Here is a 20,114-nt window from a genome sequence, read left to right as displayed (position 1 = left end):
TGTTCATGTTCTATTAAACACTACAGAACCGCTTAATTTATATACTATCTTCCTATATCCACTAACCTCGTCTCCTATATATTATCATAAGAATTCTGACTGATATACAGAGGCCTGGTGCCCAACTTATTAGAACTATAATGCACAATAATAAATCGTTGGACTACAAACAATACAAAGGAACATATATGCATCAACAAACATCAATCAAGAACAGAACAATTACAAACCTACAAGAACAGCAACTTATACAAATATATAAATGTATTCCACAAATGTGTCAACATTTTGCTACAGAATATTTAATCAAATGAAAAATATAAAATATTAAGGAGGCAAGCAATAGTCAAAAAATATGGTAATAGTAAAACCCCACCAAAACTCACAAGTCTCCTAAATAATCTTACTCCCACATTCCCAGGAATTTTAGTCTTGCCGTTACGGAGACTTGTGAGTCTTGGTAGTTAATGGGAAGTTTTTTCATCTTGGATTCATTTTTTGTTCATATACTTACATATACTATATATATATATATATTGTATATATATATATATATATATTTAATATTTTTGTTTTGAATTAAGGAAATCTAAATCAAGCATAATCAACCAGAGACAATTTCTTTTAGATCCAAGTACTGTGACTGTGGTAATCATTTTATAATAATTATTCATTGTCTTCCTTCTAAATGAACTTTTACAATTATGCTAATGAGTCTGAGGGGTTCTGGGGGTGTTACCAGAGCCCCCTTGCTGCAGCTTCACAGGCTATTACACTGTCTCCCCCTGCTTAATGAAATTTCACTGCAGCAGAGAAAGTTCCAATGCACAGTAGTGCGGGGGAAGTGTTCCTGGACAGTTTAACAACCTGTGAGCTACAGCACTGTTGGGCTCTGGTAACACCCCCAGGAGCCATTCTAGCTCATTAGGATAATTATAAAACTTAATTGTAGAAGAAAGGAGTCCATGGATAGCAAATAGTATTACTACAGTGACAATGCCTGGATCTCTGAGTAAGTGTCCCTGGTTTATCATGCTTCATTTTGATTGTAGATTTCCTAAATATTCAGTATCAGTTATATGTTGAAATATTCGAGGGAATACATATTTTTCATGAGATGGAATTCTTCTAGGTTTTATGGTTAGATACAATACAGTTTGCTGGCAAGCCTGCAGAGTAGCCCCAGGGAACTTCATACTCAGCCCCACATCAGAGGTCCCCCGCAGCTAACAGAAGTATTTCCGAAGCAAAAGTAGCAATTTCCTGAAGCGCTGCTTTTTAAGTCCAGTACAGATATTGTTATAAAAGAAAGAGGTGTGTACTTACCTCTGCTGTTTCACTGCTTTTCTTATCTGTAGGCTTGGGTGTCCCATCTGTTTTCTTACCACCGTGCTGAAACCAAACAGAAATCCCCTGTTATCAACTATTCCAGGGTCACGCCTGAAAGCAAAACACTGTTTTACTGTAGTATTTCTGAGTGGCTGCACTGTACTACCTTACTGTCTTTCTGTATGAAATAGAACAAGTTTTCACTGAGTGTATAACAAACAGACAATGCACATGTTAATATGTCATAAACTGGATAGAATGTATAATTAACAAATGTAGCCAGAAACAATTTGGACATAATTTTACCAAAAAAATAAGCTATTTATTAGGTTAAATGCAACATCAGATGTCAAAGGCTGAGTTCATAGTCTCTTTTATATTGTATGAGTATGAGAATTGCTGTTCTTCCTAGAGTTAAAGACCACAGGGTGTGATACTCCTGCAGTGATATCATTTGGTCCTCTATATACACTCACCACATTCTAATAACACTCTCCCCTTAGGATACGTTTAACCAATTCCTTTCCATTTGTGTGGAAATAAGCTTTAATGCTGCCACTACTGTATACAAACAGACTGGGCAGTGGTCACACTGCGGCTGAACACAAACTCGGAGAAAAGTAAGAGGTTTATTATTTTTACAGCCGCCTCCCCCCACAGCCATATATATATATTATTATTCCCAGGCAACCCCTTTAAAATGGTACAGTTACCAATGGTTCCTTCACAAAATTTTAAAAGTCAAAAAAGAACCAAATAAGAAGAATGAATATAATGTTAAGCTCATTTAGGCTCATATTATTTTTCCATGGGCAATTGTAAGATTTATTCCCTGGATGAGCTCTGCTCACCCCACCCATGTCACCTGAAATAGACTGATTGAAAGAGTCGGCACAGTCATAGTGCATGTACCACACCATGAACGTGCACATTAGAAGGCTATGGGGTTGTGAGCTCGCTGCATTTTGTTGTGTGGATAAGGCCTTAGGCAAAGTAAGAACTGGTGGGCTTGTTAAAAAAATCCTGTTCCACATTATCCTGACGATAAGTCTATGGCCCCCTACTCACAGCATCATTTCAGTACAGAACAGTAGACCTGAGGTCAGGTTGGCACTCATAGCATCGCAGATCCCAAAGATGTAAAGTTCGGCTCAAAGTACCCACAGTTGATCTAGGAAGGGTGGATGCTACATGGACCATATTGAAGGAATAATGCAGGGGTGTCTGAAACTGATATTGGTGCCAAATATAACGCTTCAAATTTTACTAGTACAGTATAAAATATATTCACAACACATGTCAGCCCCAAAAAATACTGATAATCTTTGCTCAGTGGAAAGAGCAGATCCAGATCTCATACTTCTCTCTCATTTTAGAACTACCCAAGAATGTGAAACCAAAATCACAGAGGAGAAATATATAGTTAAACATTCTTCACTTTCCAATCCTCACTTTCCAACAGTTTTTTGGTGGCAACATTTTTTTTATTATATGTCCTTGCCACAATTTAGCTTCTTTTCCGACACTCACAAAATTTTGTTTGTCAATTTGGCCGCAGCTTTTGAATTCCAACACTTTTCCTTCACAAATGTGAAAACATTGCTGATGAGAACCTAATAGAATATTAATCACTATATATTATTAGTCTCATGTATAAACTGATTTTATGGGGGTTTTGAATGTATATAAAATAATGTTAGTTGAAAATAAAGTTTTATGTATAGTAGATTAGGAATATGTATAAAAGAAGGGACGGGTGTTTGAGACGCTAGCAACGCCCCGGAAGAAGCCTTGCCGGCGAAACCCTGGGTCGGGTGGATAGGAAAGCTAGTGTCCCTTTATGTGAATTTGTGATATGCACATTTTTGATGGATTTTTGTGAGTATGATGAACTGAAATAAATTTTAACTTTATTGGAACGTACCACACCATCTGCCTGCATATTTTCTTCCAGCTACAAATATAATTAAAGGAGGAGAATGAGAGTGCGATGGTGCTAGTCTGAATGGTGACATACTTTCAGCAGGAGAAACTGAAGATTGGTGCTGTTCATCGATGTTTTAAGATGGAATAACGAGGGAGAAGAAGAATATTTGGAGCTCCGGTCATAGTGAAATTATTTTCTCTATTTCTGTGGACTTTTTCAAAGACTGTGTGGACCGGTCTTATGAGTAGCTCCTTAAGGGGCAAACTGTGCAACACGAACAACTGTGTTTCACTACTATTTTCCCAACACTTTTCCTGTCAACTTAAAACCAGCAAAAAGCAAATACCAACTTCTAAATCACCTTCATGAATGTGGAGTTGGTTTAGATCCTTTTCGGCCAAAAACTAACATTCCAGGCAAAATGACAGCACAATCTATGCACCACAATAACGTACTCTGTAACACCATTGACAAATGCCCCCCATTGTAGGACTAGGTCATCAACGTATTGTGAATCACCATCAATTGGAACAATAGTGATCTGGGGTCCTATTATATACCCAGGTCAACATCTGCAAAGAGTTTGTATGTTCTCTCCGTGTTTGCGTGGGTGTCCTCCGGTTTCCTCCCACACTCCAAAACATATTGGTAGGTTGTTTAGATTGTGATCCCCATTGGGGACAGGGACTGATCTGACAAGCTTTGTGCAGCGCTGCGTAATCTGTGTGCGCTATATAAATAGAGAATTTTTATTATTAATTTGGATGAAAAAACAACCGAGCCATGGTAGATGGATACCAGTACTCTGCAGTCTGATATTAAACCTGCACTACAGCTCTCTAAGGGAGATAGAAGAGATAACAGCTTTGATTTAGGGTCCGACAATAAATTCAGAATATCTAAAACTGAACATAAGAAGTAGTATACCATGTAAATGATTAACACTTATTTTGCAATGTTACCTGCACTGACAAGTTACAGCTTTTGGAAGAAGTTTTTAGACCCATAGCTGTATATTGATGCCCAACCTCTTTGTTCTTGACCTAATTCTTGTGCATGAACATGAGATTTCCCACAAACAACCCCTACCCCGGGGATAGGTGTCTGACTGCAACACTCATCAGAATGTCCACTGCCCTCCATTCTATCCATATATACCACAGATAGCACACAGACAAATTCATTTTTACCGGCACATACACATGGCTGTTGTTTCTATGGCTAAATTCACCTCTCAGCATCCACAATTAGGACTTAAAGTGTAACCGTCATTTGAGATCATTTTTAATATTGTGTGTGTGGGATATGGGGAATATTTTCTAATATATTTCATTAACAAATAAAAAAAAAACAAGCTACTCCCTCCCTTAGAGATGCATATTCCAGCCTGTGCAGTGTGTCTATGGGGGCTGCATGAGCTCACACGTCATCTCCCTGTGTGTATTTAAAAAGCTCTGAGAAGGGAGGATTAATCCCTGTACTTTTAGCTTGATGTTTAAAGGGCATCTACCACCAATTGGAAGGAATGTATGCAAATGAGCCCCTCAGACTCATTTGCATACAGTCTTTCATCCTGGTGGTAGATGCCCTTTTAATTTTGTACTCATAGCATACAACAGCCAGGGAGAGAGCACGAAGGGTTAACTTTCACTCCTCTAAAAAGGAGAAGAGAGGAGAAAAAGACCCTTCAATCCTGTAGACAGATTTGCCATAGCAATGTAGAAGTATCATTGTAACTAAGGGGCTTTTAGCATTCTGTTTCTTTACAAACTAAGGAGAATTAATGACATTTATTAGAAAAATGTACACAACCCTCCCCCTCGCACCAAATGAAAGTTCAATTTTACATGAGCAAAATGCTATTTGTACGAAAGTTATAAAAAATCTCAACAATGTAGTAGTGGTTTCGAGGAGGAAATTTAAGAGACAATTTCCATGGGACACAGGTGATATAATGGTTAATAATAATAATAATAATAATAGGTCTATTACAAATAATTTAAAAAGGATAGATTATTTTCTTTAGCCTGTTAAAAAATATCTACCAACAAAATCCATCATGATAAAACAGGGGCACTTACTCATAAATACAGGCATGGTGACTGTGGTAATCTTCTTATAATTGTTATCCATGGCCTCCTTCTATCTAAAATAATTTTGTAAAATTATGTTGATTAGCCTGACGGACTCTGGGGGTGGTATTAAAAGAGCCACTCAATAATGCAGCTTCAAAGGCTGTTACAGTGTACAGAAGCACTTCCCCCCTCTCATTGTGTGCTGAAACTTCCTCTTCTCAGCGGGATTATATTGGGGGAAGTGCCGTGGGAGTAGGGGGAGGGGAGCCTGTGAAGCTGTAGTAAGGAGCACATCATTTTAAAAGTTGCTTTTATAAGGAAGAAGGTCTTGGATAACAAATATAAGAAGGTTACCACAGTCACGGTGCCTAGATCTAGGGGTAAGGTTTATCATGAAGGATTTTGATGGTAGATTTCCTATTAATTCTGTGGGGCACTGCTGCAGTATCTAAACGTGCTGCTATAATGTAAGGGACTATTACAACGCACAGCATGTTAAAAAAGGAGCCACACTCTAAAGACAGCAACTGAGTTTCATCGGTAAAAGATTTTGTTTTTGCAACACCCCTGTCATGTCAGGATCTATCTGGTGAGCCTGAGAAACTCATTAATGCTAGGATAACCTAGTGCAGTGATGGCGAACCTTCTAGAGACTGAGTGCCCAAACTACAACCAAAATCCACTTATTGCTATCTGTTCTTCCATATCTCTCAATCGTATCAGCACCGGAGGCCACATATACAGTTGGAAGAAGGAGGGCACATTCAGACTATAATTGTAGCTTCTCTCCAGGGTCTCTCTGTAGAGGAAGAATGAAGTGTCCAGGATGAGCTTCAAAGATAATGCAGCCCTGTCCACACCTTCTCACTTTTCTCACAGTTCCAAACAGCCAATGAATTGTCGCTTTAAAATAGTGCGGAGAGCAGCATCTCTTACGTTGCCTGGGACTGCAGGAAGATTTGGTGGACTTGTTCCTGTCTGGTGAGTACCCACAGAAAGGGCTCTGAGTGCCACCTCTGGCACCCGTGCCATAGGTTCGCCACCACTGACCTAGTGTATTTGCAGCTGTAGATACTGCCTGGAAAGGCAACAGTTAATTGGTGTATGTGATTAGCCAATGATCTGTCAGCTGGAGTGTGATTGGAGAGGTGTTACCACCTGACCAGAGGGAGTATAAAAACCCCTGCTGGGTGGAAGCACATGGTCTTAGTGCAGCACATCTTCAGTGGTGCCACAGATACTAATCCCAGGAACTTCCAGTGCCTTAGGCATACTGCCTGACACCTAGGGCGAGTCTGTAGACTCCAGAGCTGCAGCTTCCACAACTTGGACACAGCTCCACCTCAACTATCCCAGGCTGCATCTAGTATCAGGCTGGTGCACCATTCCTGCAGACCACTCTCGTTGACCACTCCACTAACCAGAATCTGCTGTGTTATCGTGTTTGGCCGTTGCCTGATGTTCAATAAAGAACTGTAAGTTGATTTGCACATTGTTGCCTCCATCTAATCCCTGGATACGGCTTCTTACCATCACAGGCTCCCCAACCATCACCCAGGAACTCATCCTACAGACACTCAGGGGTTGCCCCAGGGAGAAACCAGTACATCAGCCTATCCCTCCATTATTCTTGCACACGCACCTGCTGGAGACCTGCCAGACTGTAGGACAGCTCTCCAGTCCCCAAGCCATACCTCCCAACTTTTGGGCGAGAGAAAGAGGGACAAAAGCCCCTCCCCTTTTTCTAAACCACGCCCATTGACACACCCACAAGCATAATATAATATTGACCTTGATGGTCCCCACATAGAACAATGCCCCTTACTTTTCCTTCAACCCCCCGTGGACCCGTATAATTACACTTAATGCAACTCTGCAACATATAAAACACCTCTTTAATTTTATCCTCCCTTTATATTTGGTTTTCCACTTTTATTTAATCTCCCAAATTTATACATAATCCTATCTGTACCCCTACCCCCACCCCTCCTCACATGGTGTGGTCCCAGTTCTCTATCCTCCTCATTCTGTGGCCTCCTGTTATCCATCCTCCTCCTGTCCTCCATCCTTCTCCAGTATCCTCCATCCTCCTCCTGTCCTCCATCCTTCTCCAGTATCCTCCATCCTCCTCCTGTATCCTCCTGTCCTCCATCCTTCTCCAGTATCCTCCATCCTCCTCCTGTCCTCCATCCTTCTCCAGTATCCTCCTCCTGTGGCCTCCTGTCCTCCATCCTTCTCCAGTATCCTCCATCCTCCTCCTGTCCTCCATCCTCCTCCTGTATCCTCCATCCTCCTCCTGTATCCTCCATCCTTCTCCAGTATCCTCCTGTCCTCCATCCTTCTCCAGTATCCTCCATCCTCCTCCTGTCCTCCATCCTCCTCCTGTCCTCCATCCTCCTCCTGTCCTCCATCCTTCTCCAGTATCCTCCATCCTCCTCCTGTATCCTCCTGTCCTCCATCCTTCTCCAGTATCCTCCATCCTCCTCCTGTCCTCCATCCTTCTCCAGTATCCTCCATCCTCCTCCAGTATCCTCCATCCTCCTCCAGTATCCTCCATCCTCCTCCTGTATCCTCCATCCTCCTCCTGTATCCTCCTGTCCTTCATCCTCCTCCTGTCCTCCATCCTCCTCCTGTCCTCCATCCTCCTCCTGTCCTCCATCCTCCTCCTGTCCTCCTCCTGTATCCTCCATCCTCCTCCTGTATCCTCCATCCTCCTCCTGTCCTCCATCCTTCTCCAGTATCCTCCATCCTCCTCCTGTCCTCCATCCTTCTCCAGTATCCTCCTCCTGTGGCCTCCTGTCCTCCATCCTTCTCCAGTATCCTCCATCCTCCTCCTGTCCTCCATCCTCCTCCTGTATCCTCCATCCTTCTCCAGTATCCTCCTGTCCTCCATCCTTCTCCAGTATCCTCCATCCTCCTCCTGTATCCTCCTGTCCTCCATCCTCCTCCTGCCCTCCATCCTTCTCCAGTATCCTCCATCCTCCTCCTGTCCTCCATCCTTCTCCAGTATCCTCCTCCTGTGGTCTCCTGTCCTCCATCCTTCTCCAGTATCCTCCATCCTCCTCCTGTCCTCCATCCTCCTCCTGTATCCTCCTGTCCTCCATTCTTCTCCAGTATCCTCCATCCTCCTCCTGTATCCTCCTGTCCTCCATCCTTCTCCAGTATCCTCCATCCTCCTCCTGTCCTCCATCCTTCTCCAGTATCCTCCACCCTCCTCCTGTCCTCTATCCTCCTCCTGTCCTCCATCTCCTCCTGTCCTCCATCTCCTCCTGTCCTCCATCTCCTCCTGTCCTCCATCTCCTCCTGTCCTCCATCTCCTCCTGTCCTCCATCCTTCTCCAGTATCCTCCTGTCCTCCATCCTTCTCCAGTATCCTCCATCCTCCTCCTGTATCCTCCTGTCCTCAATCCTTCTCCAGTATCCTCCATCCTCCTCCTGTATCCTCCTGTCCTCCATCCTTCTCCAGTATCCTCCATCCTCCTCCTGTCCTCCATCCTTCTCCAGTATCCTCCATCCTCCTCCTGTCCTCCATCCTCCTCCAGTATCCTCCATCCTCCTCCTGTCCTCCATCCTTCTACAGTATCCTCCATCCTCCTCCCGTATCCTCCTGTCCTCCATCCTTCTCCAGTATCCTCCATCCTCCTCCTGTATCCTCCTCCTGTCCTCTATCCTCCTCCTGTATCCTCCTGTCCTCCATCCTCCTCCTGTATCCTCCATCCTCCTCCTGTCCTCCATCCTTCTCCAGTATCCTCCATCCTCCTCCTGTCCTCCATCCTTCTCCAGTATCCTCCTCCTGTGGCCTCCTGTCCTCCATCCTTCTCCAGTATCCTCCATCCTCCTCCTGTCCTCCATCCTCCTCCTGTATCCTCCATCCTTCTCCAGTATCCTCCTGTCCTCCATCCTTCTCCAGTATCCTCCATCCTCCTCCTGTATCCTCCTGTCCTCCATCCTCCTCCTGCCCTCCATCCTTCTCCAGTATCCTCCATCCTCCTCCTGTCCTCCATCCTTCTCCAGTATCCTCCTCCTGTGGTCTCCTGTCCTCCATCCTTCTCCAGTATCCTCCATCCTCCTCCTGTCCTCCATCCTCCTCCTGTATCCTCCTGTCCTCCATTCTTCTCCAGTATCCTCCATCCTCCTCCTGTATCCTCCTGTCCTCCATCCTTCTCCAGTATCCTCCATCCTCCTCCTGTCCTCCATCCTTCTCCAGTATCCTCCACCCTCCTCCTGTCCTCTATCCTCCTCCTGTCCTCCATCTCCTCCTGTCCTCCATCTCCTCCTGTCCTCCATCTCCTCCTGTCCTCCATCTCCTCCTGTCCTCCATCCTTCTCCAGTATCCTCCTGTCCTCCATCCTTCTCCAGTATCCTCCATCCTCCTCCTGTATCCTCCTGTCCTCAATCCTTCTCCAGTATCCTCCATCCTCCTCCTGTATCCTCCTGTCCTCCATCCTTCTCCAGTATCCTCCATCCTCCTCCTGTCCTCCATCCTTCTCCAGTATCCTCCATCCTCCTCCTGTCCTCCATCCTCCTCCAGTATCCTCCATCCTCCTCCTGTCCTCCATCCTTCTACAGTATCCTCCATCCTCCTCCCGTATCCTCCTGTCCTCCATCCTTCTCCAGTATCCTCCATCCTCCTCCTGTATCCTCCTCCTGTCCTCTATCCTCCTCCTGTATCCTCCTGTCCTCCATCCTCCTCCTGCCCTCCATCCTCCTCCTGTAGTGTCCTTTCTTCCCTCCTCCTGTAGCCTCCTCCTGTAGCCTACTGTCCTCCATCCTCCTCCTGTGCCCCCCTGTCCTCCATCCTCCTCCTGTCCTCCTTCTGTAGCTCCTGTCCTCCATCCTCCTCCTGTGGCCTCCAGCTTCCTCTTGTAGCTCCTGCACCTCCTGTATCTCCCTGTTCTCCATCCTCCTTCTGTAGCTCATGTCCACCATCCTCCTTCTGTAGCTCATGTCCACCATCCTCCTCCTGTGACCTCCATCCTCCTCCTGTGACCTCCATCCTCCTCCTGTGACCTCCATCCTCCTCCTGTGGCCTCCATATTCCTCCTGCAGCTCCTGTCCTCCAGCCTCTTTCGGTGTCCTCCAGCAACCTCCTCCGGTGTCCCCCAGCAGCCTTCACCTGTCCCCCCATTAGCTTCCTCCTGTCCCCCAGCAGCCTCCTCCTGTCCCCCAGCAGCCTCCTCCTGTCCCCCAGCAGCCTCCTCCTGTCCCCCAGCAGCCTTCACTGTCCCCCAGTAGCCGCCTCCTGTCCCCCAGCAGCCTCCTCCTGTCCCCCAGTAGCCTCCTCCTGTCCCCCAGTAGCCTCCTCCTGTCCCCCAGTAGCCTCCTCCTGTCCCCCAGTAGCCTTCACTGTCCCCCAGTAGCCTCCTCTAGTCCCCCAGCAGCCTTCACTGCCCCCCAGTAGCCTCCACTGTCCCCCAGTAGCCTCCTCCTGTCCCCCAGAAGCCTTCACTGACCACCAGAAGCCTTCACTGTCCCCCAGTAGCCTCCTCCTGTCCCCCAGTAGCCTCCTCCTGTCCCCCAGCAGCCTCCTCCTGTCCCCCAGCAGCCTCCTCCTGTCCCCCAGCAGCCTCCTCCTGTCCCCCAGTAGCCTTCACTGTCCCCCAGTAGACTCCTCCTGTCCCCCAGCAGCCTCCTCCTGTCCCCCAGCAGCCTCCTCCTGTCCCCCAGCAGCCTTCACTGTCCCCCAGAAGCCTCTTCCTGTCCCCAGCAGCCTCCTCCTGTCCCCCAGCAGCCTCCTCCTGTCCCCCAGTAGCCTCCTCCTGTCCCCCAGTAGCCTTCACTGTCCCCCAGTAGCCTCCTCCTGTCCCCCAGTAGCCTCCTCCTGTCCCCCAGCAGCCTTCACTGCCCCCAGTAGCCTCCTCCTGTCCCCCAGCAGCCTTCACTGTCCCCCAGTAGCCTCCACTGTCCCCCAGTAGCCTCCACTGTCCCCCAGTAGCCTCCTCCTGTCCCCCAGCAGCCTTCACTGCCCCTCAGTAGCCTCCTCCTGTCCCCCAGTAGCCTCCACTGTCACCCGGTAGCCTCCTCCTGTCCCCCAGTAGCCTCCTCCTGTCCCCCAGTAGCCTTCACTGTCCCCCAGTAGCCTCCACTGTCCCCCAGTAGCCTCCTCCTGTCCCCCAGCAGCCTTCACTGCCCCCCAGTAGCCTCCTCCTGTCCCCCATTAGCCTCCACTGTCCCCCAGTAGCCTCCTCCTGTCCCCCAGTAGCCTCCTCCTGTCCCCCAGCAGCCTTCAACAGTGCCCTGCAGTGCCTCTTCCTGTAGCCCCCTGTCCTCTCAGGTCCTCTCAGGTTCTTACCTCCTTCTCCCGGGCTCCGACTTAACTCGCGGAGGGGGCGGGGCCAGACGGGGGCGGAGCTACAGTCTCACATGACTTCATCATGTGAGGAGGTAGCAGGGGCTGGTCCCGCCTCCTCCTGGCTCCGATGCTTCCGCTGCTCTGCAGCTCTTATCTACGGGGCTAGGAGGAGGCGGGACAAAGCGGGGGAGAGGGGGGGGATCCGTGACATTCTCCCAACCACCCGTGACGCGTGTACAGAGCCCAAAAAACGGGACTGTCGCGTCAAAAACGGGACGGTTGGGAGGTATGCGGTGACCGTGACATCAGCGCGCCATAGGCCGCTATTGCCAGCCACTCCGGTATTCTGGGCCCCAGCTGCCTCCAGGCCCCAAGAAAAGGCTAGGCCCCGGAGGGGGATGTATCATTTGTTTGATAAAAAGATTTCAGATAATTCTGGATAATTTCTCTGTAGAATAATGTCTGCTGTCATTCTACAGGGAGTTTCATTGTTTACTTCCTGTGCATAAAACCGCACCATGGTCATGTGATGTCACACAGGTGCATGGCTTGTTATATCACACAGCTCTGATTACTTTCTGTGAAATTAATGAGATGTGTACCTGTGTGACATCACATAATCATGGAGCGATTATATCCACAGGAATTAAACCATGAAGCTCCCTATAAAATGACATCAAGCAGAGATCTAGGGGGAGATTTGTCAGAAGTTTCTGAGAGCAGAACTGTTCTAGTCACCCATAAAAACCAAGCAGAGCTCAGCTTTCATTTTATAAACAGTTGTGGTCAAATAAAAACTGAGCTCTGAACAACTAGAACAACTAGACCAGTTCTGATCTCAGACACTTATGATAAATCGCAAACTATAATAAGAAATTATACTTGAAAATTGTCTAACTTTTCCTATCCAAAGGAAGTAAACAATGAAGCTTGCTTAAGATTGACAGCAAGTAGAGATCTAGAAAACCACAAGGGATTGATACAGAAAGTACCATATACTTGTGTATAAGCCGAGTTTTTCAGCACAAAAAATGTGCTGAAAAAATTCACCGTGGCTTATAAGTCAATTAAAAAAGTAAAAAACTTAATACTCACCCTCCGGTGTCCGGATCATTTGCGCGGGTCCCGATCTTTGGCCCGAGGCTCCCGATCTTTGGTGCGGTTCCCGGCAGCTCCGTCCATGTGATCTGCTGGCGGGTGCACACTATGATGCGGCGGCGTCCCCGCTGTGATGTCATCAGAAGAAAAGAGCGAATAAACAAGAGAGAAGAGGAGCTGCCGGGAACCACACGAAGATCGGGAGCCTCTCCCGCCAATGATCCAGACACCAGAGGGTGAGTATTACGTTTTTTAAATTTTTTTATGCCCTTTGCAGGGGGCTGGCTGTATACTATATGGGGGCTGGCTGTATACTACATGGGGCTGGCTGTATAGTACATGGGGGCTGGCTGTAAACTACATGGGGGCTGGCTGTATACTACATGGGAGCTGGCTGTATTTTACATGGGGGCTGGCTGTATACTATATGGGGGCTGGCTGTATACTACATGGGGGCTGGCTGTATACTATATGGGGGCTGGCTGTATACTATATGGGGCTAGATGTATACTATATGGGGGCTGGCTGTATACTATATGGGGCTGGCTGTATACTACATGGGGGCTGGCTGTATACTACATGGGGGCTGGCTGTATACTACTTGGGGCTGGCTGTATACTACATGGGGGCTGGCTGTATACTATATGGGGCTAGATGTATACTATATGGGGGATGGCTGTATACTATATGGGGCTGGCTGTATACTACATGGGGCTGGTTGTATACTATATGGGAGCTGGCTGTATACTACTTGGGGCTGGTTGTATACTACATGGGGGCTGGCTGTATACTATATGGGGGCTGGCTGTATACTATATGGGTCTGGCTGTATACTATATGGGGGCTGGCCGTATACTATATGGGGCTGGCTGTAAACTACATGGGGGCTGGCTGTATACTATATGGGTCTGGCTGTATACTATATGGGGGCTGGCCGTATACTATATGGGGCTGGCTGTAAACTACATGGGGGCTGGCTGTATACTACTTGGGGCTGGTTGTATACTACATGGGGGCTGGCTGTATACTATATGGGGCTAGATGTATACTACTTGGGGCTGGTTGTATACTACATGGGGGCTGGCTGTATACTATATGGGGTCTGGCTGTATACTATATGGGTCTGGCTGTATACTATATGGGGGCTGGCCGTATACTATATGGGGCTGGCTGTAAACTACATGGGGGCTGGCTGTATACTACTTGGGGCTGGTTGTATACTACATGGGGGCTGGCTGTATACTATATGGGGCTAGATGTATACTATATGGGGGCTGGCTGTATACTATATGGGGGCTGGCTGTATACTATATGGGTCTGGCTGTATACTATATGGGGGCTGGCCGTATACTATATGGGGCTGGCTGTAAACTACATGGGGGCTGGCTGTATACTACTTGGGGCTGACTGTATACTACATGGGGCTGACTGTATACTACTTGGAGCTGTCTGTATACTACATGGGGCTGACTGTATACTACTTGGGGCTGGCTGTATACTACAGGGGGCTGACTGTATACTACAGGGGTTGGCTGTATATTACATGGGGGCTGGCTAGCTGTATAATACACCCTCGGCTTATACTCGAGTCAATATGTTTTCCCAGTTTTGGTGGTAAAATTAGGGGTCTCGGCATATACTCGGGTCGGTTTATAATCAAGCATATACAGTATATTGGAAAAATGCATAACTTCTCATTTATTGATTTTGTGTATTATTTGTAACATCCCCTTTAAACAAATATATCATTTAACTAGAACCAACATCAAATTATTACTACTGGATGATCCGCCACTAGAACTTCATTAGTTCAAGTCTTAACATACCGTCCAATAAGATGACGCTGAGGGACCTGATAATTAAAAAATTATTCATAATATTACACTTTAAATTAGAATCGCTCAGTAAAATGACGCTGATGATAATTGCGTTTAGCAATTTTATAATTATATTTAATGACTTTAAAAACTACTTATCTCCATAGCGCTTTACTTTACATAATATAGGCAAAGGCTTTAATGCTATGTCCTCAAACTAATTAAAAAACATTATAAGAGAATGATTATTTATAGCAGCCATCCGCTTCAGGATAGGGCTACGCTGGGATTTGATAGTAAGCTTTCAGGGTTGTAAATTTAATAATAATAATCTTTATTTATAAAGCGCCATCAAATTCCTTAGCGCTTTACAAATCATTTATTAACAAACTTTGTCTTGTCTTTGGTTGTGATCCCACCTGAAAGGGTCTTACCAGAGGCTGAACACCTCTGCCATGATAAATCTGAACAAATAACCATAAAAATGGTTAGTAATGCCAATCTCTACCATCAATCCAGAGGGTCAACCATTAAAGTTTTTTTTTGAGAGTTGACAAACTTTACTCCACTTTTTGCTTCAGACAAGTTACTGAGGATTTATCAAGTAAATCCAGATATGGCAGACAGATTTATGAAGTCACAAATTAAGGTACAAATCCACTCCACTCCTGCCAAAAAAATAAACATAGGAACTTGTAGCGCCAAATTTTTACAAATCCTCTTTAAACAGCTTATGTTTTAAAATAAAAACACTTAAAAAAAAAAACTGTCTAAGCCACTAAAATAAGACCTCAGGGGCGTAAATAGGAGGGAATAGGCCCCATAACAGACTCCTGAATGGGACCCCTAACCCCCCTTAAAAAAATATAGATAGCTGTATACACACATGTACAGTATTTATACAATCACACACATTAATGCACACATTTATACACTCTTCCTCAAGTATATATGCACTGATATATACATTTATACACTTTTACATACAATATATAACATCAAATGCACACACATATAGTATATATACATCATATTAATATATACACACCATATTTACACATATGTACAGTATAAACACACAAACAGTACCATATACACTGTAAATAATGGTGCACTTCCTCCATTCTTTAGTGTATAAGTCGGGTGGCCAGGCCCCCTAACCCTACAGGCCCCGTAGCAGCTGCTATGGCTGCTATCTTTGTAGTTAGGCCCCTGGTAGAGCTCCTAAGACACTGAAAAAAATTGGAGTAAGCCCTCGCCTAATGATAGATCTGTCCCATTAAGTATAAGCTCCGCTACCAAGCATTTTATGCATTTACAAAAGTAGAATTTTTTCATCAACAACAAATAAGCTTTAACAAAAATATATATTTATCACTCCCGTGTAAAAGTGTCATCTACTTGTAGAAGTGTGAGAGACCTAATAATGCTCTTTAGTTGGGCCTACAAAAATGGAACATGCTTTCCTACAGAACCATCATCTGTGATAAAGAAACACATAGGACACAGATCAATAGGTTTCTATCTCAAAAGAATAACTGACATTAAGCTGTCTTTGTCAATATTTTGTGAATATTTTCTCAGTGTGTTATCCATTGCCAAGTTATGTATCTACAAAAACAGATCCACAAATACGGATGACATCCATCTGGCATCTGCATTATTTATGTTCCCATAAACTTCTGTAGACTGCCACAAAAAGGGGCAGGAACGGGACCTGCTCCGAGTTTTCAATAGCCACATGAATCCATAAAAATACATGTGCATGGGTCCATTGATACATATATGTCAGTGTACGATTAGTTAAAAAAACGGATATCACACAGACAGGGCCGGCGCTATGGGTAGGCAATAGAATCTCTTCTTTCAAATGAATCTTGAATTGTGTTTCTAGGTGCTATGGATCCAGAGATATTCAGGTTTAAAGTGAGAATATCAGGTGCCATTTTTATATATAAAAATCACTCCCAATGGCAGTTTAACAGTTAATATCTCCGTTTTCCTGACACTTAGAAACACAAATTTAGATTCATATAAAAGAGGAGACTCTCTTCTTTCATAGCAATAAAGAAGTGAGGCTCTATGTTTCACAGAGCCAGAGATACAGCCCCCCGAAATGTAGCCCCCTCCAGATTCTTAGCCATCAGGCTGCGGGAGAAATCACTGCACACAGGAGCTGCTGCACCTCACAGATAATGGAAATATTCACTTTATATGTTACTACATTTTGAGAAGGGATAATATCAACTAATATTCAAGTTTTTAACCCTTCTCTATGCAGAACTATCTAAGAACACACTTTCTCTCTTATTGCCTTTTATTTTGTGATAGTAGTTGCTGCGCTCACCTCCTCCTCCTCCTCTCCCCATGCACTGCCGTTGCCCGCTACGGTACGGTACGGACGGGCAACAGCAGTGTGAATGTAGGAAATTATATTTTCTTTATATAACTATTCTGGATTTTACATATTTGAGAGGAAATTTTGAATGTTAATTGCCAAATGCATCGTCTGGTTGTCTGCTTTATAGGTTTATATAATTCTATAGGTTTATAATTCTATAGGTTTTATGGCGCTTTTACTTTTTATTCTGTTTTATTGCTATATTTTGCAGGTTGTGACTGTCTTAAAATTTGTAGCTGAAAAGCAGATATTTAGTTATTACAGTTTTAATGATATTATGTGGATTTATTTATGTGAACATATCAATAGGGCACATTTGTGAACTCTACACATGTCCATCTATTACATTTAGGAGATGCAAAGGTAAATATTTTCTGTTTGGAACAAATTTCTTGCCATCAAAGTCAATTTTTAAATATTTTTTATTAAATGTTTCAGTTTGATTCAAAATTGCATGAAGGCGCCTCTGTCTATAAACTCTTTCATGCAATTTTGGAAATGGGGCAAGTGTCTGCTCTCAGAAAATATCGGTCCCTGGCCTCACATTCTAATCAACCTACCAGTAATTTTTTGGAGTGTGGGAGAAAACCTGGAGGACCCAGAGGAAACCCACGCAGACACAGAGAGAACATACAAACTCTTTGCAGATGTTGACCAGCGCTGCAAGGCTGTAGTGCTAACCACTGAGCCACTGTGCTGCCCATCAATCTCAATATGATCTATCTCCTATAAAATTCTTCAAAATTACAGTTTGTTTTACCATACTAAAGGGAGCCTCTTACTGACTGTGACTGGTCATAAAATAGTTATATTTTGGGGCCCCACTTTTAGTTTTGCCCAGGGCCCCACTTTGTCTAGAACCGGCCCTGCACACAGACAAAACAAAGTTTGCTTGAGACCTTGCACCTCTAATATAATGTGGCCTAATAAAGAGTCATAGACCTTACAGGAATCAGATAAAGAGGCTATTTCATTACAAAAATAAAATTTTTCAAAGCATAATCAGGAATTATGGCTATAACAGGGGGAGGTCTGTGATCCCTCAGCTTTTTGAGACCCCTGACACATTACAAGGTGGGTCTCTTATCTGTATGCCTGTCATGAGATGCTACATTTCCCAGCAATGGTCACAAATCACTATCTACATTATTCTACTAACATGCAGAATTTCAAACAAAGGGGTTGTCTTTGCAAAATACAACCGTGATCCAAAAGTTGACATTTTAAAACCAAAACTGAAACATCTGATAAGAAAGAAGAAGAATGTCAGTGGTATTTTAAGAGTTACCTTTTTCTTAAAGGAGCAGGGGAACTTAAGCGGACACTTACAACAGTAGATCTTATCAATACAATCACTTATACATTCACACATGTCAGTAAACATTTCTAGTGGTACATTATTCTCTTCCCACCTGAAATGGTTGATAACAGAGAACAATAGACTGCATTCAACTGTTCAGAGAGAAGTCACAGATTCTTTGAGGAGAATCCATTGATGTGTATTGTGTCTTGCAGAGCAAGGATAAACTCAGAGACACTGAATCTTAAAGTGACAGTAAAGCTAGGCCCTATTATCTTGGTGATGATTGGTTGGCTTATGAATGCCCCAAAATATAAAGACATCTCACAAATAAAGGCGGTGGTACACCTTAAGGCGTTTTTTGGTGTCCTAAAATGTCATATAAAAAATGGGTGTGAGCAGATCAGAGCTAAAGGGGATACACTATTTCCTAAATGCCAGGGACAAAGCATTAAAGATAATCCCCGCAAATAAACACAGTCTGTAGGACCCCTTTAAATCAGTAAATCGTGGCCCATAACACCACGCTGCCAGCTGCCTTTGCCAAGGAGGGTGCCAGCCACTAGTATCATGTTGCGTCCAGGATTACACTGGCATACAATGTAACACATAGCTGCTTGGGAAGTTTGGATGGAGCTCCCCTGAGACAGGAGAAGAATTCAGAGCCCTCCCTGTTACATGGAAGGGAGGTGCCCACTATGTGCTGCCCCTCTGCATGGCACACCTGCTGCCCCCACACACAGGACAATGTACTCACAGTAGCGTACCACCAGCTCGCAAATGCCATGGTTAGAGTTTCTGGTCACTCCTTAGAATAAGGTAGAAGTTGTGAGCAGACACCTCTGGCTGAGGGGAGTGATGTGGGCAGAGCCCTGCCCTCTGCTTCATGACACGGGGAGGGTTGTGTTTTGGGGTTAACTCAGTATAAGAGAATGTAGACAGCAGCACCACACCCTGCAAGCTGCAGCATCTCCTCCTCACCCTCCCTCACATGTGTCAGGCTGCACTGTACACACATATATATCTATAGTAGACCTGCCGAGCAGCACAGGGCAGGAGAGGAGCGCCCAGGGATGCCCGCCGCCCTGCTCTATCACTCACTCTGTGCTTGAACTTGATGGACATATGTCTTTTTTCAACCGTACAAACATTGTGACTGTGGAAACATGTACTTGCCCCCTCCCGTTACCTGCATAGTGCCCTCAGGCTCTGCACTTACCCCCTTGGCACCTCCGGCGGGCTTCTTCCCCTTGTTTGGCATGTCAGCACAGAGCTCCGACCGCTCTTCTCGTCACTCGCACTGTGAACTGCAGCAAAATACACAAAAAAAGTCAGAGGACATAGACTTCCTACAGCATGAAGCAGCTTTTCCTACAGCCGAGGCCCCTCCTTAGTTTGCTGCTGTCCTACTGCCAAGGGGCTGCCTCTGCCCAGGCTCTGTCACGGCTCTGCCTGCTGTTTACCTCAGATTTATTACACCGCTGTTCACACGTAGCGGTTTTTTTAAATGCAATTATGAAATAAGCGATAGATGTAAACATAGACACGACCTAGTGTTATGGTAGCTTAACCCTATACCTTCTCTATGGAGCAGGGTGTGACAGTGCTGTGGAGACCTGTCAGACAGATAGGACAGCATTCCTTGGTGTGACTGGCACCCTCTGCCGCTGAGCTGTAGTGTGTACACAAGCCTGGCAAGTGTCACCATGATGGGGTGAGGGGGGGATACAAGCTTTACCAACAGAAAGAGTAGTGCCACACACATGGACATCATGGAGTGTAACTTGGGGGTCCAAAAGGAGTTTTTGACCATTTAAAGATTTGAGGAACTTTCAATCTACAGTTTCAGGACCTTTGAAGGACCTTCAAAAGTCCT

At 45.1% G+C, this 20,114-nt stretch overlaps 1 protein-coding gene across 4 annotated transcripts in view; it reads right to left on the bottom strand.

Moving 5' to 3' along the window:
* CAST (calpastatin) overlaps positions 1–20,114 on the bottom strand; it is a 120,348-nt gene that overhangs the window by 80,970 nt on the left and 19,264 nt on the right. For 2 of the 4 annotated variants that reach the window (XM_072139879.1, XM_072139889.1), the window contains exons 2-3: positions 19,458–19,545; positions 1,327–1,392 (exon numbers count right to left, since the gene is read on the bottom strand). In XM_072139879.1, coding sequence (XP_071995980.1) covers positions 1,327–1,392; positions 19,458–19,499 — 108 coding nt within the window. In that variant the 5' untranslated portion in view covers positions 19,500–19,545. Of the gene's footprint in view, positions 1–1,326; positions 1,393–18,995; positions 19,145–19,457; positions 19,639–20,114 lie in introns of those variants that run through there. The other 2 variants (XM_072139896.1, XM_072139906.1) reach the window with 2 other exon arrangements.

Source organism: Engystomops pustulosus, chromosome 1 (genome assembly GCF_040894005.1).
Source record: "Engystomops pustulosus chromosome 1, aEngPut4.maternal, whole genome shotgun sequence".
NCBI lineage: Eukaryota > Metazoa > Chordata > Amphibia > Anura > Leptodactylidae > Engystomops > Engystomops pustulosus.
The sequence above is the reverse complement of the archived record's forward strand: the minus strand, read 5'-3'. Positions and strand labels throughout refer to the sequence as shown.